The sequence below is a fragment of the Poecilia reticulata genome, chromosome 13, assembly GCF_904066995.2.
Source record: "Poecilia reticulata chromosome 13, P_reticulata-male-v2, whole genome shotgun sequence".
Classification (NCBI taxonomy): Eukaryota; Metazoa; Chordata; class Actinopteri; order Cyprinodontiformes; family Poeciliidae; genus Poecilia; species Poecilia reticulata.
In genome coordinates this window covers 29078825-29097380 of record NC_088842.1, presented here as the reverse complement: position 1 = coordinate 29097380, position 18556 = coordinate 29078825, and the positions used below count along the sequence as shown (strand labels likewise).

The 18556-nt window shown below is 40.5% G+C and overlaps 1 protein-coding gene across 4 annotated transcripts in view; it reads right to left on the bottom strand.

The window, feature by feature from the left end:
• nectin1b (nectin cell adhesion molecule 1b) overlaps positions 1–18556 on the bottom strand; it is a 229170-nt gene that overhangs the window by 51803 nt on the left and 158811 nt on the right. For 3 of the 4 annotated variants that reach the window (XM_081614636.1, XM_081614638.1, XM_081614637.1), the window contains exons 6-7: positions 3292–3439; positions 1715–1781 (exon numbers count right to left, since the gene is read on the bottom strand). In XM_081614636.1, the coding sequence (XP_081470762.1) occupies positions 1715–1781; positions 3292–3439 (215 nt within the window). The remainder of the gene's footprint in view (positions 1–1714; positions 1782–3291; positions 3440–18556) is intronic. The other variant, XM_008426427.3, reaches the window with a different exon arrangement.

Below are 18556 nucleotides of genomic sequence, written 5' to 3'. Positions count from 1 at the left end.
TTTATTTACTTCAGCAAAACTCAGTTTTTACCAAATTCTGTAGCTTTCGGTGTACTTCTAAATCTGCTCCTTAGTCGCATCTTTTTGGGGTTGCTACTGCCTCTAGTGGCGTGGGGGGAGGTGGAGGGTAACCTCCCCCCTTCAGTAATGTAATATGATTACATTACTGAATCAGAATACCGCAAAGTCTTTATTATTTATTAATTTTTCCTTCTCTTAAGAATATAGAGCTAATTAAATGATCTAAACAAAACCTTAAAGTGGTTCCAGTTTCTCTCGATGGCCAACCTGTGGAAACTGTGGTAAATTTTAAATACCTTGGGTCGTTCCTGGACAGTCGACTCAACTTTGCTGGAAACACTGACTATATTTTGAAGAACTGTTCTCAGAGACTATCTTTTAAGAAGACTTAGTGATCATGGGGTGACCCAACTAGGCTCTAGTTGGGTCACCAACTAGTTGGGTCATGGGATGACCCAACTAGACCCCTATGTCTTGAATTTGGGGGGGAAAAAAATCATATTTTATTTATCACTACAGAAGGGTTCAGTGAATGCGCATATGAAACTGGTGGGTTCAGTACCTCAAAAACGGTTAAGAACCACTGCCCTAAACCAAACTGTCTACGCTTGGTAAATTAGACCTTGTTCAGCTGAGGTTTTCTTTTATATTTTAAGATCCTAAATTACAGAGATTGTTACTCTGAAAACATTCCATTCAACTGATACAAATTTTCCATGGTATGATGCAAATTAGCAACATTAGGCATAGCTGTAGTACCTAAACAAATTTAGCAATTTTATGCAGTCTATGCTTTGAATTTGTATTACAACATAAGTTTATGTACAAAGCTTTTCCATTGCAGCTTAGTACTCAAAATCGCAAGCTGATGCAGTATCTACTCTGACCGCTAGATGGCAGTAAAAGGCTTCAAATACAGTTCTCTGTATGTGCAGGATCTCCATTAGCATGCACCTTAGTATCAAATTTTCATCAATATTCTGCTTGGGGTCATTTTCATGTGATCTTATTAGATATGAAGTATTTTGTAAAAGTGAATGCTTAACGTCTGTATTCAACGCATGAAATCAAATCAGCTTCAGGTTAGAGACCAAAATGAGCTGAAATCTGCCTTTCTTTTCAACAAAGGTACTGCGATATGTCACGTTTCTAGTACAGGTAACTTACTCACTTTAAAATACAACCTGTCCCTTTAAAGGCTCAACTTTGATTAAGAATTTTATATCTACTTTAAAATCTCCACTCATCTTGGTTGTTTCTATTCAGCTCCGTGAATCTGATCAAGTGGAGCTGGACGCTTCATCTTTTTAATTTTGATGAGGTTTAATTAATCTTGGAGCTGCTTTTAATCAAGCTTCATTTTCTTGCATAATTGTTTATCAAAAGGCATTGCCGTTATTTCATGGAGCTGGATATTTTCTGTTTTTTCCTTTCTTTTCTTTTCTCCTGCGTCAAATGGAGACGCACGAGTTCAGAAGTCTTTATAGATGCATCAAAACAAATCTCTTATTAACACATCAAGTCCAGTGCTTCCGAGTCGTGATCGATGAAAGTTTGCAGCTTTCAGCGCTCACAATGGCGTGCTCAAATATGTCACTTGCAGGCCGCCGTTACATGCAGGCAGCAGAATAGAGGATCCAGGAGGGCAGGGGTCGGCAGGGGACAGACTGGGGTCAGGTGCCTCTACTTTCCTTGTGGGGGACTCTGGCTTCTCTGGAGCCTGTGTCACACAACTATCAGCAACAGCAGCAACAGCAATGCTGAGGGAGTGGAGTGGGAAACAAAGAGCAGTTACTTCAGCGTCAGAGCGAGACAGAAAGATAGATTAGCAAGGAGGGAGAAAGAGACAGAAAGCAATGGGGGCGGTAAGAGTCTGTGTGATTCATCTCTCTTGAAAAAAAAAAAAAAAGAGCTGCTGAGAGGTAGAGAAGTGGGATTTCTGGGTCATTGTGGGTTCAGAGTTGGACATGCAGCCTTTTTGGTCTCCAGGTTTCAGGTGGAAACCAGAAAGCTGCCAGAGTGGCTTCTGACTGCCAGGACGGCTTCTAATATTCTCCACAATCTCGACTTCCAGGCTCATAAAGGCTCTCCTGTCCCCTCAACTCGGTGCTGCACCGCCCCATTCGTGAAGCTTAGGCAATTTTACCAGTCCATTCCCACATCAGAGTAATTTTCAAGGGAACTGGGTTTGCATCTTGAAAATGCACTATTTGCCCAAGTGCATCATGAAAAAAACTTGGCAACCTCTAAGCTATCGGCCGTGCCTGTGCATCTCTTTCTTTCTTCAGCTAGTCGTTCCCAGGGTTTACACACTTTGAGATAACTGCAAAAGTTAATTTAGATTTTTGCAGCTCTGTTGCTCGTTGTTCTCTCTGTTGTACCCAGTGGTCTGTTTTCCTCCCCCCTGTGGACGGGCAGCAGCTGGCAATGTTCAAAACTGTCATGGCCCCTTGGTTTGCAGGCACAACAAAATTACCTAGCTGGCTGGAGGTGGAATTGCAGAAGTAAACAACAATCTGCCTTCAACAGCAGTTTCATAAGAGTAATTGATTCTGCAAAGGAAATCAGTTTTTATTTCCTTTTCTGCAGAAAATGTAAACTTTTACAACATTTCATTTACTGGATTGGGTCAAATCAATATTTAAATCGGTATCCACTGCATCGTTGGTGATGCTAACAGCATGGATTTTATCCATGCCCGTTTTCAGATTGCTCATCTGCTGAAATAGATTTCAAATAAAATTTATTTGCAAAATGTAATGAAGTGTATGCAGATAAAATTTACTCCCAGTCCAGCTAAAAAGCTATGAGAAGTCAGTGTGATGGTATAATAAGCATCCGATGCAAGCTAACCTCTCTTAAGAAGAGACTGCAGCGTCTGTTACTGCAATCAGTCCTGATTAAAACAATGGTGTTTCAGGCCCACATTATAATCAGGAAGCTTCTTAGAAGATATGATCATTGATTCTATCTGCTCTTGAAAATGAAAATGATTATTTTTTTTCCCCACTCGTTTCTGAGCACGACTGTAATTACATTACGTTTCACCCCGAGATGCAAAGGAAATGAGATTATTGACTTCTAGAATAAATGAGACAGAGGCGGGGAAACACATTTGAATCATGTTCCGTCTGAAAACAGTTCAGATGAAAAGGAGTTTTACTTTCATCACCCGACAAGAGTGCCCACCTAATCTTACAACCTGTCCGGCGTAACCCCCCCTCCAATCCCCTCCCAGTAATATTCTCCGGTTCTGGCTTTGGTACTCACAGGTCATTATCTGTCTCTGTGCGGGTCTTCTGCTGCCGCCGATGGACCATGAAAACTGTAACAGCCACACCAATGATGAGTCCAATGGCAACAACACCTCCAAGGATCCCGATAACACCACCTGGGGGACCCTGAGGCATCGGCTTCTCTGCAGACAAGAGAAGAAATGACAGTGTCAGCCTGGGTGTTCGTTGAGTAATTGATGGTGCTACTTGGCAGAAAGGAGGCAGGAAAAGAAGCTGGCGGTGGGGAGGAAGTGGTGGGATTAATGTCACATACTGCGCCTTGCAAAAGTATTCACACCCTTTTAGATGAGGAGCGTCCAAAGTGTAGCGCCTGGACGACTGCTGAAGTGAAAAACTGTTAGGTGCAACAAAAAATATTACATTTTTTAAACCAGGTTTCTGCATTCATCTTAGTTTTTGAGTAAATGGAACCACAGAGTGGCCATTATCCCATTGTTGTTGCTGAGCTAAAATTGGAAAAGGAAAAATAAATTAACCTCAAAATGTCAGAAATTGTGTATCACTTAAAATAAAAACAATTGTGGAATAACAGATTAGATTTTACAAATAACTTTTCTACAAAAATTGATTTTATTAATTTCAATGCTGCTATTGAGCAGATAAAAATATAATTTTAACTTTAAGAAAAAATATGGTTTTCAGCTTAATTTTGGACACTACTCCTTTACATATTTGACACTTTGTTACATTACAATTGGAAGTGGAAGAAAGTTAATGGTTTTATATATTTTTTAACAAATAAAAATCTGAATACTGTGATGCACATTTGTGTCTAAATTTGACTCCAGCTAAATGAGTTCAGATTTTTAGAAAGAAGTAAACAGCCATTCTGAAACACCTGTGCAGTGCCATAGACCTTGAAGGATATTTTTAAAATCCATAATCACAAAAAACATTTTTTTATAGAATTTCAGCCCTGCAAACCTGTTGAAACCATGTCAACATGGAAACAGAAGTGCATTTTAAAAAGAACGAAACAATGACGTGTTCTGAAAGGAAAATCTCTGCGAGCCATTTGACACAGCTTTTTCCGGCTTCAGTCTTTGTGTCATGAAAACACATCCAAATACTATTTTCAGACACTTATTTCAGTGTGAAAACCATTGTCCTGCCTTTCCCTGGCGCTGCATGAATACCACATAGTTGTGGTCATTCAGCAGCTGCTGTCGCTGCTGCATTTTTAATGCGCGCTCCATCAACTGTTCCAAAGAAGCCTGAATTGGCTCCGGCTTGACAGTGAACCCAAAATGGACTCTTAAGTGCATCACAAAGCTATTATATTTTGAACTTCCTGCCATCCCTGAGCTACAAATGCAACATGTATTTCCAGCATTGCACTGGAACAATGGGCCTCATTCTGCTGAATGAGAAACATGTAAATGTTAGACTGTCACTTCAGCTGATTAATGAGGGAGACAGAGGGGTCCAAACCAATGTGGTAAACATTGCAGATTGTTGATGTTGCTCTGCGCACCTTGTTTCCCCGTGTTTGTACTGTTGATAAAGTAGAACATACTCATTTTGGCACAGGAACTGCAATTATACTCCAAAGATTGATGCAGTCTGTTTTGCAGAAGCTGAGCTCGTCCAGCACTTCATCTTCACATTACATTTAGATGTGTAAAGGTTTCTAAAGAGCCTATCAAACGTAATGACCCACATTAGGGTTGGGAAATATTAGAACATGTTGACATGAAACACAGTTCACTGTATGGCTATTTACAGTCGCTGGATCTTAATCATGTTTAGCTTTTTAGGATGTGGCGGAAGATTTGTAACGAGATCATATCACACAAGATCTCAAGGTATTAAAATACCAGAATGTTTCTCATTGCAGCGACTGCGATCTTGTGAGCACTAGCATGCCTTTGATTGATGAAATTGAAATAGAAAATGCCAGAACTACTCTTAAATAGCTTGTTTGCCACCATTTTGGGTTTCCAGTAGGAAGCATAAACAGAAAAGACACAAACGCTATGCTGCGTTCACACCAAACCCATCCGACGCTTCATGTTTGACATGTGTGCACTTTGAATGCAAACCTTGACATTTTGCTCTACACCTCGTGTTTCGCACGTCTGGTTTACATTCATAGTCTATGTGGAGGCGTGTCGTGTCAGCCACGCTCTATTCATAAATCACTCTCGCCGTTGTTTTCCGTTAGATGCTCCAGATTGCATCTATACCCTAAACCAGTGGTTCTTAACCTGGGTTCGATCGAACCCCAGGGGTTCGATGGAGCCTGTGCCGTGGAGGTAGACACACTTGTGTAAAGTCGTGATGACGCCCCGCTTTGCAATCAGTTGCTGCAGAGGATCACGTTACATTGCTTAGCCAATCAGAGGATCACGTTACATTGCTTAGCCAATCAGAGGATCACGTTACATTGCTTAGCCAATCAGAGGATCACGTTACATTGCTTAGCCAATCAGAGGATCACGTTACATTGCTTAGCCAATCAGAGCTGCGGAGGAGCCCTGATCGAAGGAGCTCCACTCTCAGCATGGATTTGAACTTGTGTCCTTAATTACTTCAGCAAAGCTCACAGTTTTTACCAAATTCTGTAGCTTTCGGTGTACTTCTAAATCTGCTCCTTAGTTGCATCTTTTCGGGGTTGCTACTGCCTCTAGTGGCGTGGGGGTGGTAACACAACTAATATAATTACATTACTAAATAAGAATACCGCAAAGTCTTTGTTATTTATTATTAATTTTTCATTATCTTAAGAATGTAGAGCTAATTAAATGATCTAAACAAAACCTTAAAGTGGTTCCAGTTTCTCTCGATGGCCAACCTGTTGAAACTGTGGCAAATTTTAAATACCTTGGTTCGTTCCTGGACAGTCAGCTCAACTTTGCTGAAAACACTGACCATATTTTGAAGAACTGTTGTCAGAGACTCTACCTTTTAAGAAGACTTAGTGATCTTCTTAAAGATAAATCACCCATATGTCTTGAATTTGGAAAAAAAATAATCATTTTATCAGTACAGAAGGGTTCAGTGAATGCGCATATGAAACTGATGGGTTCGGTACCTCAAAAAAGGTTAAGAACCACTGCCCTACATATATGCTTCACTAAGAGCTATGCTTTAACATAAAGAAGCATCAGTTCAACTGTTACTGTGATTTTATACAAAATAGTGAAAAGATCTGGAAAATGTTGGTGGTTGTTTCAACTAACTATGCAGGAAGAAATTGCACAAAACACTGTCGATTTCACCAACTCAAGTGCTAATGACTACAAATCGCGATGAATGTGATTAGCACAAATATTAATAAAAGAAGATCTGTTGTCTCTTCGATAAAAGGCTAAATTACTGAAGGCCTCGCGGGAATCTCTTGTTTTTCAGCCGATGTCAGGTGCTACAAAAATAGAACAGTCGTCGCCTCTTAGAGCCATAATTAATTTTCTTTCCTTCAGGAAAACAGCTCTGGTGTCTGTTTTCTTTGACAAGAGCAGTTGAAGCTGCCAGGGAACAATCATCGGCTCGGAGAAAATTCTCACTATCCTCCAATTTGAAGAGGAAAGCCTATCTGCTGCCCTCATGATGTCTCCATTATTATCTGCACGCCCCTCCCCGTAGCGACAGGACAAGGCCTCGCTCCCAGGGGGCCTCTTCTCGACGGCCCCCGCTCGGTTGATTCACCACTCATAATGATGGATACACAGAGGACTACTTCACACACAGCCGAACAATGGCAGGCACGTTAGCCCACCTTGTATCCAGCAGCACTCACTGACACAGCCAGTGACTATATATCATGTCTATCAGATTGTCATGCTACGGTTGCCTTGGCTGATCTAATTTTCTGTCTTTTTGTTCCTAAAAGGAACATCATGTCAAAACCTTGCAGTGGAAGAAAGTAAATAGTTATTTTTGTAGCTACAAAAATACAAAAAAAACTTTTTTTTTTTTTTAGTTATTTCATAAAAAAGAAAAGGCAGTGGAGTGATTTGGAGGAGCGAGTGTGAATGTGATGTTGCAGCAAGGGAACAGATAAGCCAGAACTCCTACTGTTGTCTCATCGCGCTACATCATGAAAGCCAGTGGGCTGAATTTCATGCCACTAATGCAAATGCCAGACACAATAGTGTGTTGTATAACACTAATACACAGAGGAGAGGACTGGATCAGAATGCAATTTCCCCCGTTGTGGAGCCGTAGGCACGGGATTTACACTGTCACCTCCTTACACATGAAGTTGGGGGAGCCATCTGCTGCACAGCCTGAGCTCCTTGGCTGCTTCCTATGTAGCTGGAGAAACATCAAAAATTCAAGCTTTCATTTTCTGGACGTAAATTCCACATTAAAGCATCTCACTCATCAAGGTTTCTCTTTTTGTTTTCACGTTTTACCACCAACTAACGAAATGTCGCAGCTTTAGGTGTGGATAGTGAGAGATTTGTGTGCAGGAGTAAACACGAGAGAGGATGCGCCACTGCAGCGTTACTGAGCCGGATTGTTCCACAGAGTACAGCTTCCGTATAGAATGACTGCCAAAAGTTTGCATACACAGTTTACAATAATGAAAGTTCTCATTTTACATTTGAGCTAAAATATTTTTATGGTGGACTGATGGTGAAAATATATTCAAGATATAAGATTTGAGCATAGAAGTTTAGTTTTTCAGTGTGATATTGTGGAGTTAAATGATAGAAAACACAAAAATAAACAGAAATTGATTTTCCAATATGATTGCAAACATACATCTAAACTAAGGACTGCACAGTGGTGCAGTTGGTAGAGCTGTTGCCTTGCAGCAAGAAGGTTCTGGGTTCGATTCCCGGCCCCGGTCTTTCTGCATGGAGTTTGCATGTTCTCCCTGTGCATGCGTGGGTTTTCTCCGGGTTCTCCGGTTTCCTCCCACAGTCCAAAAACATGACTGTCAGGTTAATTGGCCTCTCCAAATTGCCCCTAGGTGTGAGTGTGTGGATGCATGGTTGTTTGTCCTGTGTGTCTCTGTGTTGCCCTGCGACAGACTGGCGACCTGTCCAGGGTGACCCCGCCTCTCGCCCAGAACGTTAGCTGGAGAGGCACCAGCAACCCTCCCGACCCCACTAAGGGACAAGAGTGCAGGAAAATGGATGGATGGATGGCATACATCTGAACTTACATTGTAATATTTCAAGCTTGCTAATAAAGTTGCATTCACAGCTGATAAACTCAGTTTGATTGGGCTTTTTTGTGTGCAAGATTTGTTACATTTTTAGCTGGTGCAGTTTGCTTAAAACTTAAAAAAAGCTTAAAAAAAAACAAAAAAAACCCCACCCAAATCGTTTGAAAATCCTGTTTACTCCTTCGCCTGTGGTGGCGCTGCAATAAAAATGGAACCAAAACCGAAAACCACTGAAGAAGACACTGAGCGCAACTTCCTTCTTCAATGCAAACAGAAAAGGAGTGGATTTTGGTGGTACATTTTTCAGACTTTTGTTTTGACCTTCACACAGAATACTAAAAAATATACAAAATTTAATTTTGTAATTTGAAAAGATTTAATGGAGACTCTTTTTTTCCCTATTGATAAGAAAGTGAATGTAAGAAAACGAGCTAGAGTATGAATTTTGTCAAATCAAAGTTGTAAAATCAAACACAACTTTGACAGCCTTGAAGTTTGAAAGCTGACAACTTCCATAAAATCTGACCAAAACATTGTTTAAAGGCAGCTCTTCAAATGCTGAATGTCTCACGGCTGCCACTGAAAGGCTGCTATTGATTTACAATAAGTGTAAAGCACCCGTCCATGGAGCCACTCTCCCTCTCCCTCTCTCTCTCTCTCCCTGTGTGTGTGCCGCCTGTCCAGCACTGTGTCAAATCTAAGATGACAAACCTGACCTTGGGTTTTTGTAGCTCCAGCTCCCTCTGATGTGGTGGCAACCTTCATTGTCACTTCTACTCCCCAGTGTTCATTCAGCTGTACCAGATGTATGTGCTTTGTTGTTTTTTTCCCGCTGCTCTGCAGGATTCAGAGTCAGAGTAGCGTCACCGGCCTTCATGCAGTCCTTTGTCAGCTCCCACAGCCTTTGTAGTATCCGACTCACATCAGCTGGTGGCTAACGAGGAATCAGATTTCCCTGACTATTCATCAAGACCACATCAGAAAGCAACAGGTGTGCTTCCAGTCTGTGGTTTGTCAAGATTTTTTATTCTGACTATAAATATATTGTCCTGCGAAGCAAGTTTGACTCCTTCATTTTCACATTTGAATTATTGTAAAGGGAAACAAAAGTGACGCATGGTTTTCAGAACTGCTTACAAATGAATGTCTTAAAGAGTTTGTATAAACATGCAGCTCTGGGAAAAAAAAAGATCAGCTTCTCTGATTTTACTCTTTATAGGTAAATGTTTGAGTAAAATGAACATTGTTCTTTTATTTTATAGGAACTACTGACAGCACGTCTCCAAAATGCCAAGCAAAAGTTTAGCATTTATTTGCAGGAAATGAGAAATGGTAGAAACACCAAAAAAGATGCAGAGCTTTCAAACCTCAAATAATACAAAGAAAACAAGTTCATATGCATTTAGAAACAACAATAATAATGTTTTAACTCAGGAAGAGTTCAGAGATCAGTATTTGGTGGAAAAACCAGGAGGTTTTCAATGGGTTCACTGCAGCAGCCTCTTCATTTCTTCCAGAGTTGTATTTTGAAAGAGCTTCTGTGAAAAACAACTTAGAAACCTCGGATTTAGATTTGGACAATTTCATCACACAAATATTCCAACTATAATCTACATTTTCCTACTGTAGGTTTAATAACTCAGGCAGGTTTTTCTCCAGCGTTCCCATGACGTTACTGACATCCATTCATCTACTCTGATCATCTATGGTGCAAGAAAAGCCTCGTCACAGCAGGATTTGCTGCCCCCCAGTGGTGGGTACTAATGTGCTAATAGCTGAGCTTATTTTTCATTTAGCACTTTTGCTAACTTTGAAAATGTTCAGCATAATTTGTTTACAGATAAATTCAAAAGTGTTGATTTACTTAGCTGCTGTGAATAAACTGCTTGTAAACTCCCACTTCAAAATAAGAGCATGGATATAAACAGTTTACTACTTGTTGATAAACCAAAACTTCAACAGAAAGTTTACAAAACGGCCAAATAAATTAGCGTTTTAGCTTCTATCTGAAAAAGTAAGTTTAAGGGAAGCTAACTGCGCTAAAGATTTTCAAAGTTAGCAAAAATGCTAAAATACCAAGCAAACAATTTTGTCCACTGCTAACACATTAGCAGATTAGTGTAAGTGTTACCACCACTGGGTGTCACATCAGAGGGCTTTTCAGAAAGAACCATGTGTAATTTTCCTTTCACTTCATGAATACGCACTACTTTGTGTTGGTCTGTCGAACAAAATTGTGCAAAAATAAATTTGTGTTTTGTACGTGAAAAACATCCAGGGTTACAAACACTTTTGATGTTTTTCATTCCTCAGCAGTGATTATAAACTGTGATGCGTGTTTCCATCAAAGTGGGACGGAATGAAAAAGGAGCAACTAACCGTAAGACCCTGAAATGGATCACAATCTCAGTTACGGACCTTTTTTTGAGTAAATGTGCTCCACATGCGGTCTGACGCAGAGATCCGCTGTCACGGCCGTCCGTGAGTTAAATCACAGGCAAACCGAGAGGCAGATAAAACATGTGCGCTCTCTTTTTACCAGCTCTCCATAGGACATGTTAGTCACACATTCCAAAGCAGGAAGAGTTGAGGTGGGAGGTCAAAGGTTGGGTCCTTTCCAGCTGGAGGATGCCAGAGCAGCTCCAAGCCCAATCTGCCTCAGAACGCGGCGGCGGCGCGGGGGCTAAATGGAAGCAGCTTTATTTTAAGGTGTCTCTGCCACATACCTGCTGTGCTTCATCAAGCCCCGGCTCAGTGAAGACAATTCACAGCCTAATCATGTCATTAAATGTAAAGTGACCCCTGGCAATCAGGTAGACGACAGTAAAAAGGCAGCGTGTTATATTTGAGACGCCGCACTGATGGTATTAGGAGGACATTTGTGCGGTGGAGTTTTGCTAAAATGTTCCAGGCATAAATCTGATCATATTCCAGGAATGTGCTGTGGCTCCTGGCGCTTTTCGTCGATCCCATCAGAAATTGTAATTGCCGTGTCCTCCACGGGGAGCAGAAAACTTTCCAGCAATACTGGGGACTTTTCAAGTGGACAGATTGAGAGTCTGGCTTCTAACCTTTGCCAGCTTCACACCGGCAAAGCCAGTCTGAGACGACCACCTGCTCCCAGCGACCACATCGACTGGTTGCCAGTAACCCAGCAAAGTGTAAGAGTCAAGCTCGCGTTTATCTCTCAGCTCGTGAGTGTTGCAGCCACCTTATGCAGAAGCAAATCCCCAAGCTGTTAGTAATTTAACAGGAAGTTTTTCCACTTTGGGTGAAATCAGCAGACTTAATAAAGAGAAAGAAATGTGGTTTATGGGAGTTCATAAATCTGTATTTCATGCTGGTAACTCCAAGCGGGGCATGCTGCTTCGTCTCCTTTTCCTCCCCCACGCTGAGCTGGTAATCTCGTTAAAGTTCAGCGTTTTCAGAGCTCTCCCCTGTGGGAGCGGCAGATCCTGACGTCGCCTTCGTTTCCCAAGCAGGTTGCCGTCGTCATTCGCCTGAATTCACACCGACGGTCTTCAGAACTAACTCCTGGACAAACCGGGCCGAGGATGATGGGGGTTCGAAGTCTCCCCACAGAGGGCAGCACTTCATTAAATGCAAATTGTCAACACATGCGTGTCTTAAGATGGAAGCAGACTCTTTCCACTGTGCGCCTGCTGTGCTGCCTGGAAAACACGTGACCTCGTAGCCATTTTTATTTCACTCTGCCTTATGCTTTAACTTCAGCTTTACATTTCCTAATTGTCACTTGGCGCAGTAATGGATGGATACTGCTGTCATGACTGGATACGTGTCTGCTGAGGCATTCTGCTCCTCTTTATAGCCACTTCCATTTCTGTGTAAACATGTTGTGACTCGGTGATACATCAGGCCAATCTGGGGAAGTAATCACCAGCCTTCAATAATTAAGAAAAAAATCACTTAGCTCGCTCCTATGCTGATGGCTGGTGCACCGCCGCGTCCGGCGAGGCAGACGAATCGACGGCAAGCGAGCACCAAAGCCCTGCCATCAGTGAATATGAGATTGCAGGATGCCAGGCTGATGCTGACACTGTCATGAGGTATTACCTCTTGTGACAGCCCAAATAACAACAGCTCTAATTAAAGGATGATTGGAAGGGGTGGACCACTACCTCCTAAAGGGGGAATAAACTGCAACATTGCTGCAGGAAGTGAATTGCGATCATTTATTAACTCCAGGATGCCTGTAGCCGATGTCAGGAGGTAATAGCTTATTTTTAAAGCTGCATAACTTTTCATTCTTCCTGCTCGATGGCCTGCACACTCAAGCATTTTAATTAGAAGCATATATAAACATATAGCAATTATTACATTGTCTGAGAGGTGGCTGGTTTTGTAAGGATGAGTAGATTTGGTGTGTTCATAAAATGAAGGGATTCCTTCAGTTCCCACAGTCAGAATGGAAACTAGCAAGAGCTAGCTGGGCGTCCAGCCTCGTTTCTTCTCCGTCAGTCACCGCACAACCGTTAGTGCTGCACAAAGCCGCATTCGGGCTGCTGTGCATCCGTATCAGTGAAATGTCGCGTGCAGAACGGTTGGATGTGAACACGGTTTCCTGCCGAGACAGAGTACATGTACGGCATCGTCACAGATTGATTTGAGCGGACGTGTGTGGAGGACATCCGTATTGACATCTGCAGAGAGACAACTTCCACGTTTGAGCGTGCCGTTCGTACTCTGAGCTGCAAACACTGTCCTTGGATGGTTAATGTCGATGTCAGATTTAGTTATATTACACATTTCCTCAAGATGGCTGCAAAGAAGGATAAGTAAAATACTTAACAGTGGTACAATCAAATATAAGACATAAGCGGAGAAGGCAATAACACAATAGGAACAGCTGTTAAGATTTCTTACCAATCTTACCAATTACATACATTTATTGTGACAAATTCCTTCATTTCCCACAATCCGTACGGATAACAGCAAGTTTGATGAGCCAACAGGGCGCCGAGCCGCGTCTCTTCTCCACCGCTCACCTGTTACTGCGACGCAATGAGGGAGTCTGGCCGATGTTTGTCCTTGCAAATGGTTTCTCCGATTCTAAATCTTACCAGCTCGATTGAATGCAACAGTTTGATGTGGACACCGATTATAAAAACGTGTTTTGCGCGCATTTGTCTCGCAGAGATCCGTACATGTCAACCTCCGTGCAGTGAAGTATGTCTGAGTGTGTGGAGGCCTTTAGAGTTTACAGCCTGTAACTATGTAGCCTACATGTTTGAGACTCTTATTCTGAAGTAATAGAGGAAGTGAAAGATGTTCTGTTGTATTGACAGAGTTTGCTAAAAAAGAAAACCTGACAGAGTGACTAACGATTTGTAAATACAGTAAAAATACCTGTTAGACACTAATGCTGCTAACATAATCTTCCCATTGAGTGATGCATGTATAGTTTAAAATTAACTAAACAAATATTTGTTAAGCCGATAAACGTAGAGAATTTTTAGAGACTTAGAGAAGTACAAAACAGACGAGTTGAGTCTGAAATAGAATATTCTTCCCTGCTTACAGATGAAAATATAGTTTATTTGTAGATTTTTTTTTTGCAATGTGAAAATTTCTCCCCAAATAGTTGCTAAAATCAACAACACTCGAAACATTTTGCATCGACTCATCTCATGAGATAGATGTATATTTACGCCGCAGCTGATCTGAGACTTCAGATGTCTTTCAGCATCACTAAAAGAAGAAGAGCTGAAGAGCTGCTGGTGCAGCCTCCAGTTTGCTCTCATGCTTCTCAGCTCTTTCATCCTCCAGCTGAGCTCCTGTATCAGCTGGATGATGGTTTACTGACTGGTCGCCGGTCCAAACTGGAGGATCTGCAGCATTTGTACTCATCGTATCCCTGCGCTTCTTTTCCCTGCAAGCGCCATGAGGTCACGGTTGCGATTTCCCTCGCCTAGTTAAAAGCTGACAGAGCAACGAACTCACTCCGCCTGGATGTTTTCAGAAGTCGGCTTTCAATTTAACAAATACGTCGTCTGGGGACTCTGTAGATCGCGTCCCGCTGGCTGTTCTCTTTTAACCGCCCCGGCTGCAAAGAGGGTGTTTCAGCTCTCCGTAAATGTATTCAGATTATCACTGATAAGCTGTGTCTGTGGTCCAACACTCCACTGTTTGTTTTCTCTTTGAAAAATGATCAATGATGCACAGTGGCAGACGTCAGGATTTCAGATTTTTCAACTCGCTTCTGTCTGACGTTTCAAGCTTTCATGCTCACAACACCAAATCTTTCAGCTTCAGTGCAGCGGTCATCAACTCTTATGTTTTTAACTTTTTACAATGATTTTCTATTCCAGGAGTTTCATTGAAAATATTAACAAAATACAGAAAACGGAACTACATGCAAAGCATTTGATTTATTTTTCCCTGTCTGCAAAACTGACACCTAAAAAAAAGAGAAACCGATTAAAATAGCTGGAAAAAAAAAGCTGCAGTTTATGCTGAAAAAATTTGAGCTTTCACATTTAATTACATTAAATATTAATCATGTAAAATAATGAATTGGCTGCTCTGGATGCAGATTATAACGCACTGTTATTGAGAATAGTTGCTCATGAAACTGACATTAGGCTGATGCTCTTCGTAACGCGGGCAGATGAGTGGTTGCTAAGGTTATTAACACATGAAAACAATCCACTTCATTACTCAAAATCATTATCCTTCTCATAATTAAACATTACCTTAATTGATTTACATATAAATGTTGAATCGCGTTGGTCACAGCCGTCACTGAAACACTTTCAGTGTCACTGATGCCACTTTGTAAACTATCCCATTTAATTTTACTGGGATTTTATCTGACAGAGCTACTGGAAGAAAATGTCTTTGAATGTTTTTAATATTATGTTGCTGTTCTAGTTTCATGCTTTCAGACGTTGTTGCTCTCGAAGGTGAGTCTCAGGTGTTTGGCATCCTACAGTGGGTTTTTGTTGCGTCCATCTCTCCACTTAGGAAGCATTTAAGTGATTTTATTGAAGGGCACAAGATGGAGGTGGGCATTTAAAACATTGTGATAAAGTTTAAAATCCCCCAAACACGTCTGTGCTATCAGAATTGTTTATTTTATTACTATTTTTCCACTATGTTTACAATGAGGGCATCAGTAAATACCAGTAAATTAGAAAATAAATGTAGTTACTGTGTTCAAGTTAGTGATATAAATCACACAGATGCAATGTTTCTGAAGAGCAGTCACAGTCATACAGCTACCTAAACAAAAAAACGTCATAAATATCATTATGACAATAGTACCACAAAATATTGCGATAAAATTTAAAGTCCACACATCACCCACCTTTAGTAACAGAGTAAAGCGTAAAATATCCGGCCTACAAGGATTCTAGTTGTGAAACAGTAAATAAACATCATTCTGGGACACATTTTAAGCTTTGAGAGGGGAAAGTCTGCAAATGTTGCTTCCATATTTAAACAAACTTATCTCCACCAAAGTGAGGCCCAAACAACAACACGCCTCTGGGCTCTTCCACAGCTTTAAAACCAAACTGAAGCTTCTTGAAAAACCACTCCAGAGATGACCATCCCAACGATAACCATCTTGTCTGTCTTTGTAAGTTTAGAGTTGAAACACAAACAGAAAAGGGAAAAAAAAAGTACGAGGAGACCTCTCTGCTTGTTTGGTTTGGAAGTGGAGGGAACATATTTGGAACGGATTCTTCCTCGACTCAAATTGAAGTTTGATCTTCAATTTAAGAGCGAAAATAGCATCTTTCACCCGAGCTCATAAAGACTCTGGAGGCGTCACATGACACGAAGTGTAACATATTTCCTGAATTATTCACAGGCTAACACATTAATGATGTTGCCCTGGAAAGATTCCCCTCCAATTCTATTTATAGGAGTTTTTACATTTTCTGTTATCTATGCAGAAGCTTATCTCTTTGCAAAAGATCTTTATCCACCTAAAAGCTGGAAAATAAGTGAAATTCACTCATTAATTTACTGACGTCTTTAGAAGCCAGAAATTTATTGAAGAAGGCATTTTAATTTGTCTGTCTGGTGGGAAACTACCATTTGTAATGGCAGGAAAATGAATGTAAATAGTGTGATTTTGTTGGAAGTTAGTTTGCTTGATGCTGGGTTTTCTCTCATGGTGACCTAAAAATGTCTGTCAGATTAAATGTGGTAAATATGAAACCATCTGCTCCCGCTAATTATGATCAGCAAAATTTTCTGAGTTACTGATGAAATAAAAAAAAAAAAAATGTGTATAGAAAAGAAAACATTGATTGAGACGATAAAATAAAAGTATATGTAACTCAAATTAGGTTCTACCAATATCTGCCTCGTCTTTGTTTTTATTCTCTTTATGCCTCTTTTCTACATCTGTGCACCTCTGAAGCCTTATTTAACATTTTTTGCTAAGATGTCAGTGCAGCGTTTGTCACCCAGAGATAAAGTTTGGTTTTCCACTACAGGAACCTGCTCTGTTGTGTTCAAAGGATCCTGGGCCAAATAGGGCCGTAGTGATACAATGATCTCACGATACGATACACGCTATTCTGCTCACGATACAATATATATTGCAAAATTCAGCAAACGATACAATTCAATACACTTTTGCGATTTTCTGAAAGATTTTAGAGGGACAGAGTGATTTTGGTGATATTTTGTGACTGTTATAGAGTTGGACTGAATTTAACTGAAAACTGATTAAAAGCACCAACTACACAATACCTGGCTCTGGTTGGACACAGTCTTAAAGTCGACAGCTGGACAAAATGAATCAAAGAAGTGGTGAGAAAACACGTTTCTTTTAATTGAAACGGTACAAACTGTAGCTTACATGCATTTGTAAAGTAAATAAAGTCACCAAGTACCTGCTCTGAATAGTTTGATACCATTTTAACCTTGACACTTAACATCTGAAGGAATCACTCTAAGCCTGATGACCTAATCACTCTCCTGGTGAAGCAAGCAGTGAGTGAACAAGGTGACAGTCGGATGTTACGATACTTGAAGATGAATATCAATTTTTTTCTAGGAAAGAAAATATTGATATATATCGCAAAATCGATATTATTACACAGCCATAGGGCCAAATCAGATTACCAGGGAATCTGACCCAACAACAACAACAACGCCGCGGATAGGTTGGCAGCATTTTAGTTTGGCTTTGTTATGGGAAGAAGGTAAACACTTCCTAACGGTTGATTGTTCCCTGTGTCATGTTTCACTTATCTCCCAGTTTAAATTAATATTTTATGCCATATTTAAAATGTGATGTTTTAGCTTTAAACCTGGTTTCCTCTAATAAGAATGAGCTGTTTTTGAAGTGTTAACATTCCTAAATTCAGCTAACTTTGGAGGAAATATGAAAACAATCACAGTTGAAGCTTGCAGTTTCAGTTTTCACCGGAGGAGATAATAAATACACAACAATTTAACATTTTTTAAAGCCTTTTCTTTATCTCACCATGTATCCTGGCCTGAACAGGAGGAGATAAAAATTCTGTGTAAAACTGAGTTTTGTGACATCCTTGAAGCGTGTCACCATTCTGAAAAGTGCGTCTGTATCAGTTTCACTGTTTTCTACTGTAATGATTTAATTTACATTCTCATTGTATTTATGTATTTATTTTTCACATTTAGACATGACATTTATATATAAAAAATTAATTTAAATTAGTGTTTCAAAGAAATTAGTGTTGCCAGATTAATCAAAAGGTAGGCCAAGCTGTCAGTTTCACCATTAGCTTCCACCGTTGAGAATGCTAGCAGGGTACCAAAGCTCCTTTTCTCTGCTCTGCAGAACTTTGCATCACCTACATTTATTTTGAGTTTGTTATGCCTTTCTATAAAGTTTGTAGTTAGCTTTCAGTCTAAATCATTGATTATGTGCTAATCAATGTGCCAAAAGGTGAGAATTAAAAGGTTTCAGTAAAGTCTGGAGCTATAAAGCAAATTAGGTCACATAATTAATATGTTTAGCGCCACTTTTTGAACAAAAGTTTTAGCATCGTCATCGGGCAGCGCAATCAGGACGATAAAAAAAAACCTAAAAAACATCCTGGCTCCACAGGAATCTGTACTGCATGTGCCAGCAGACTGTAATCCAGAAGTACAGGTT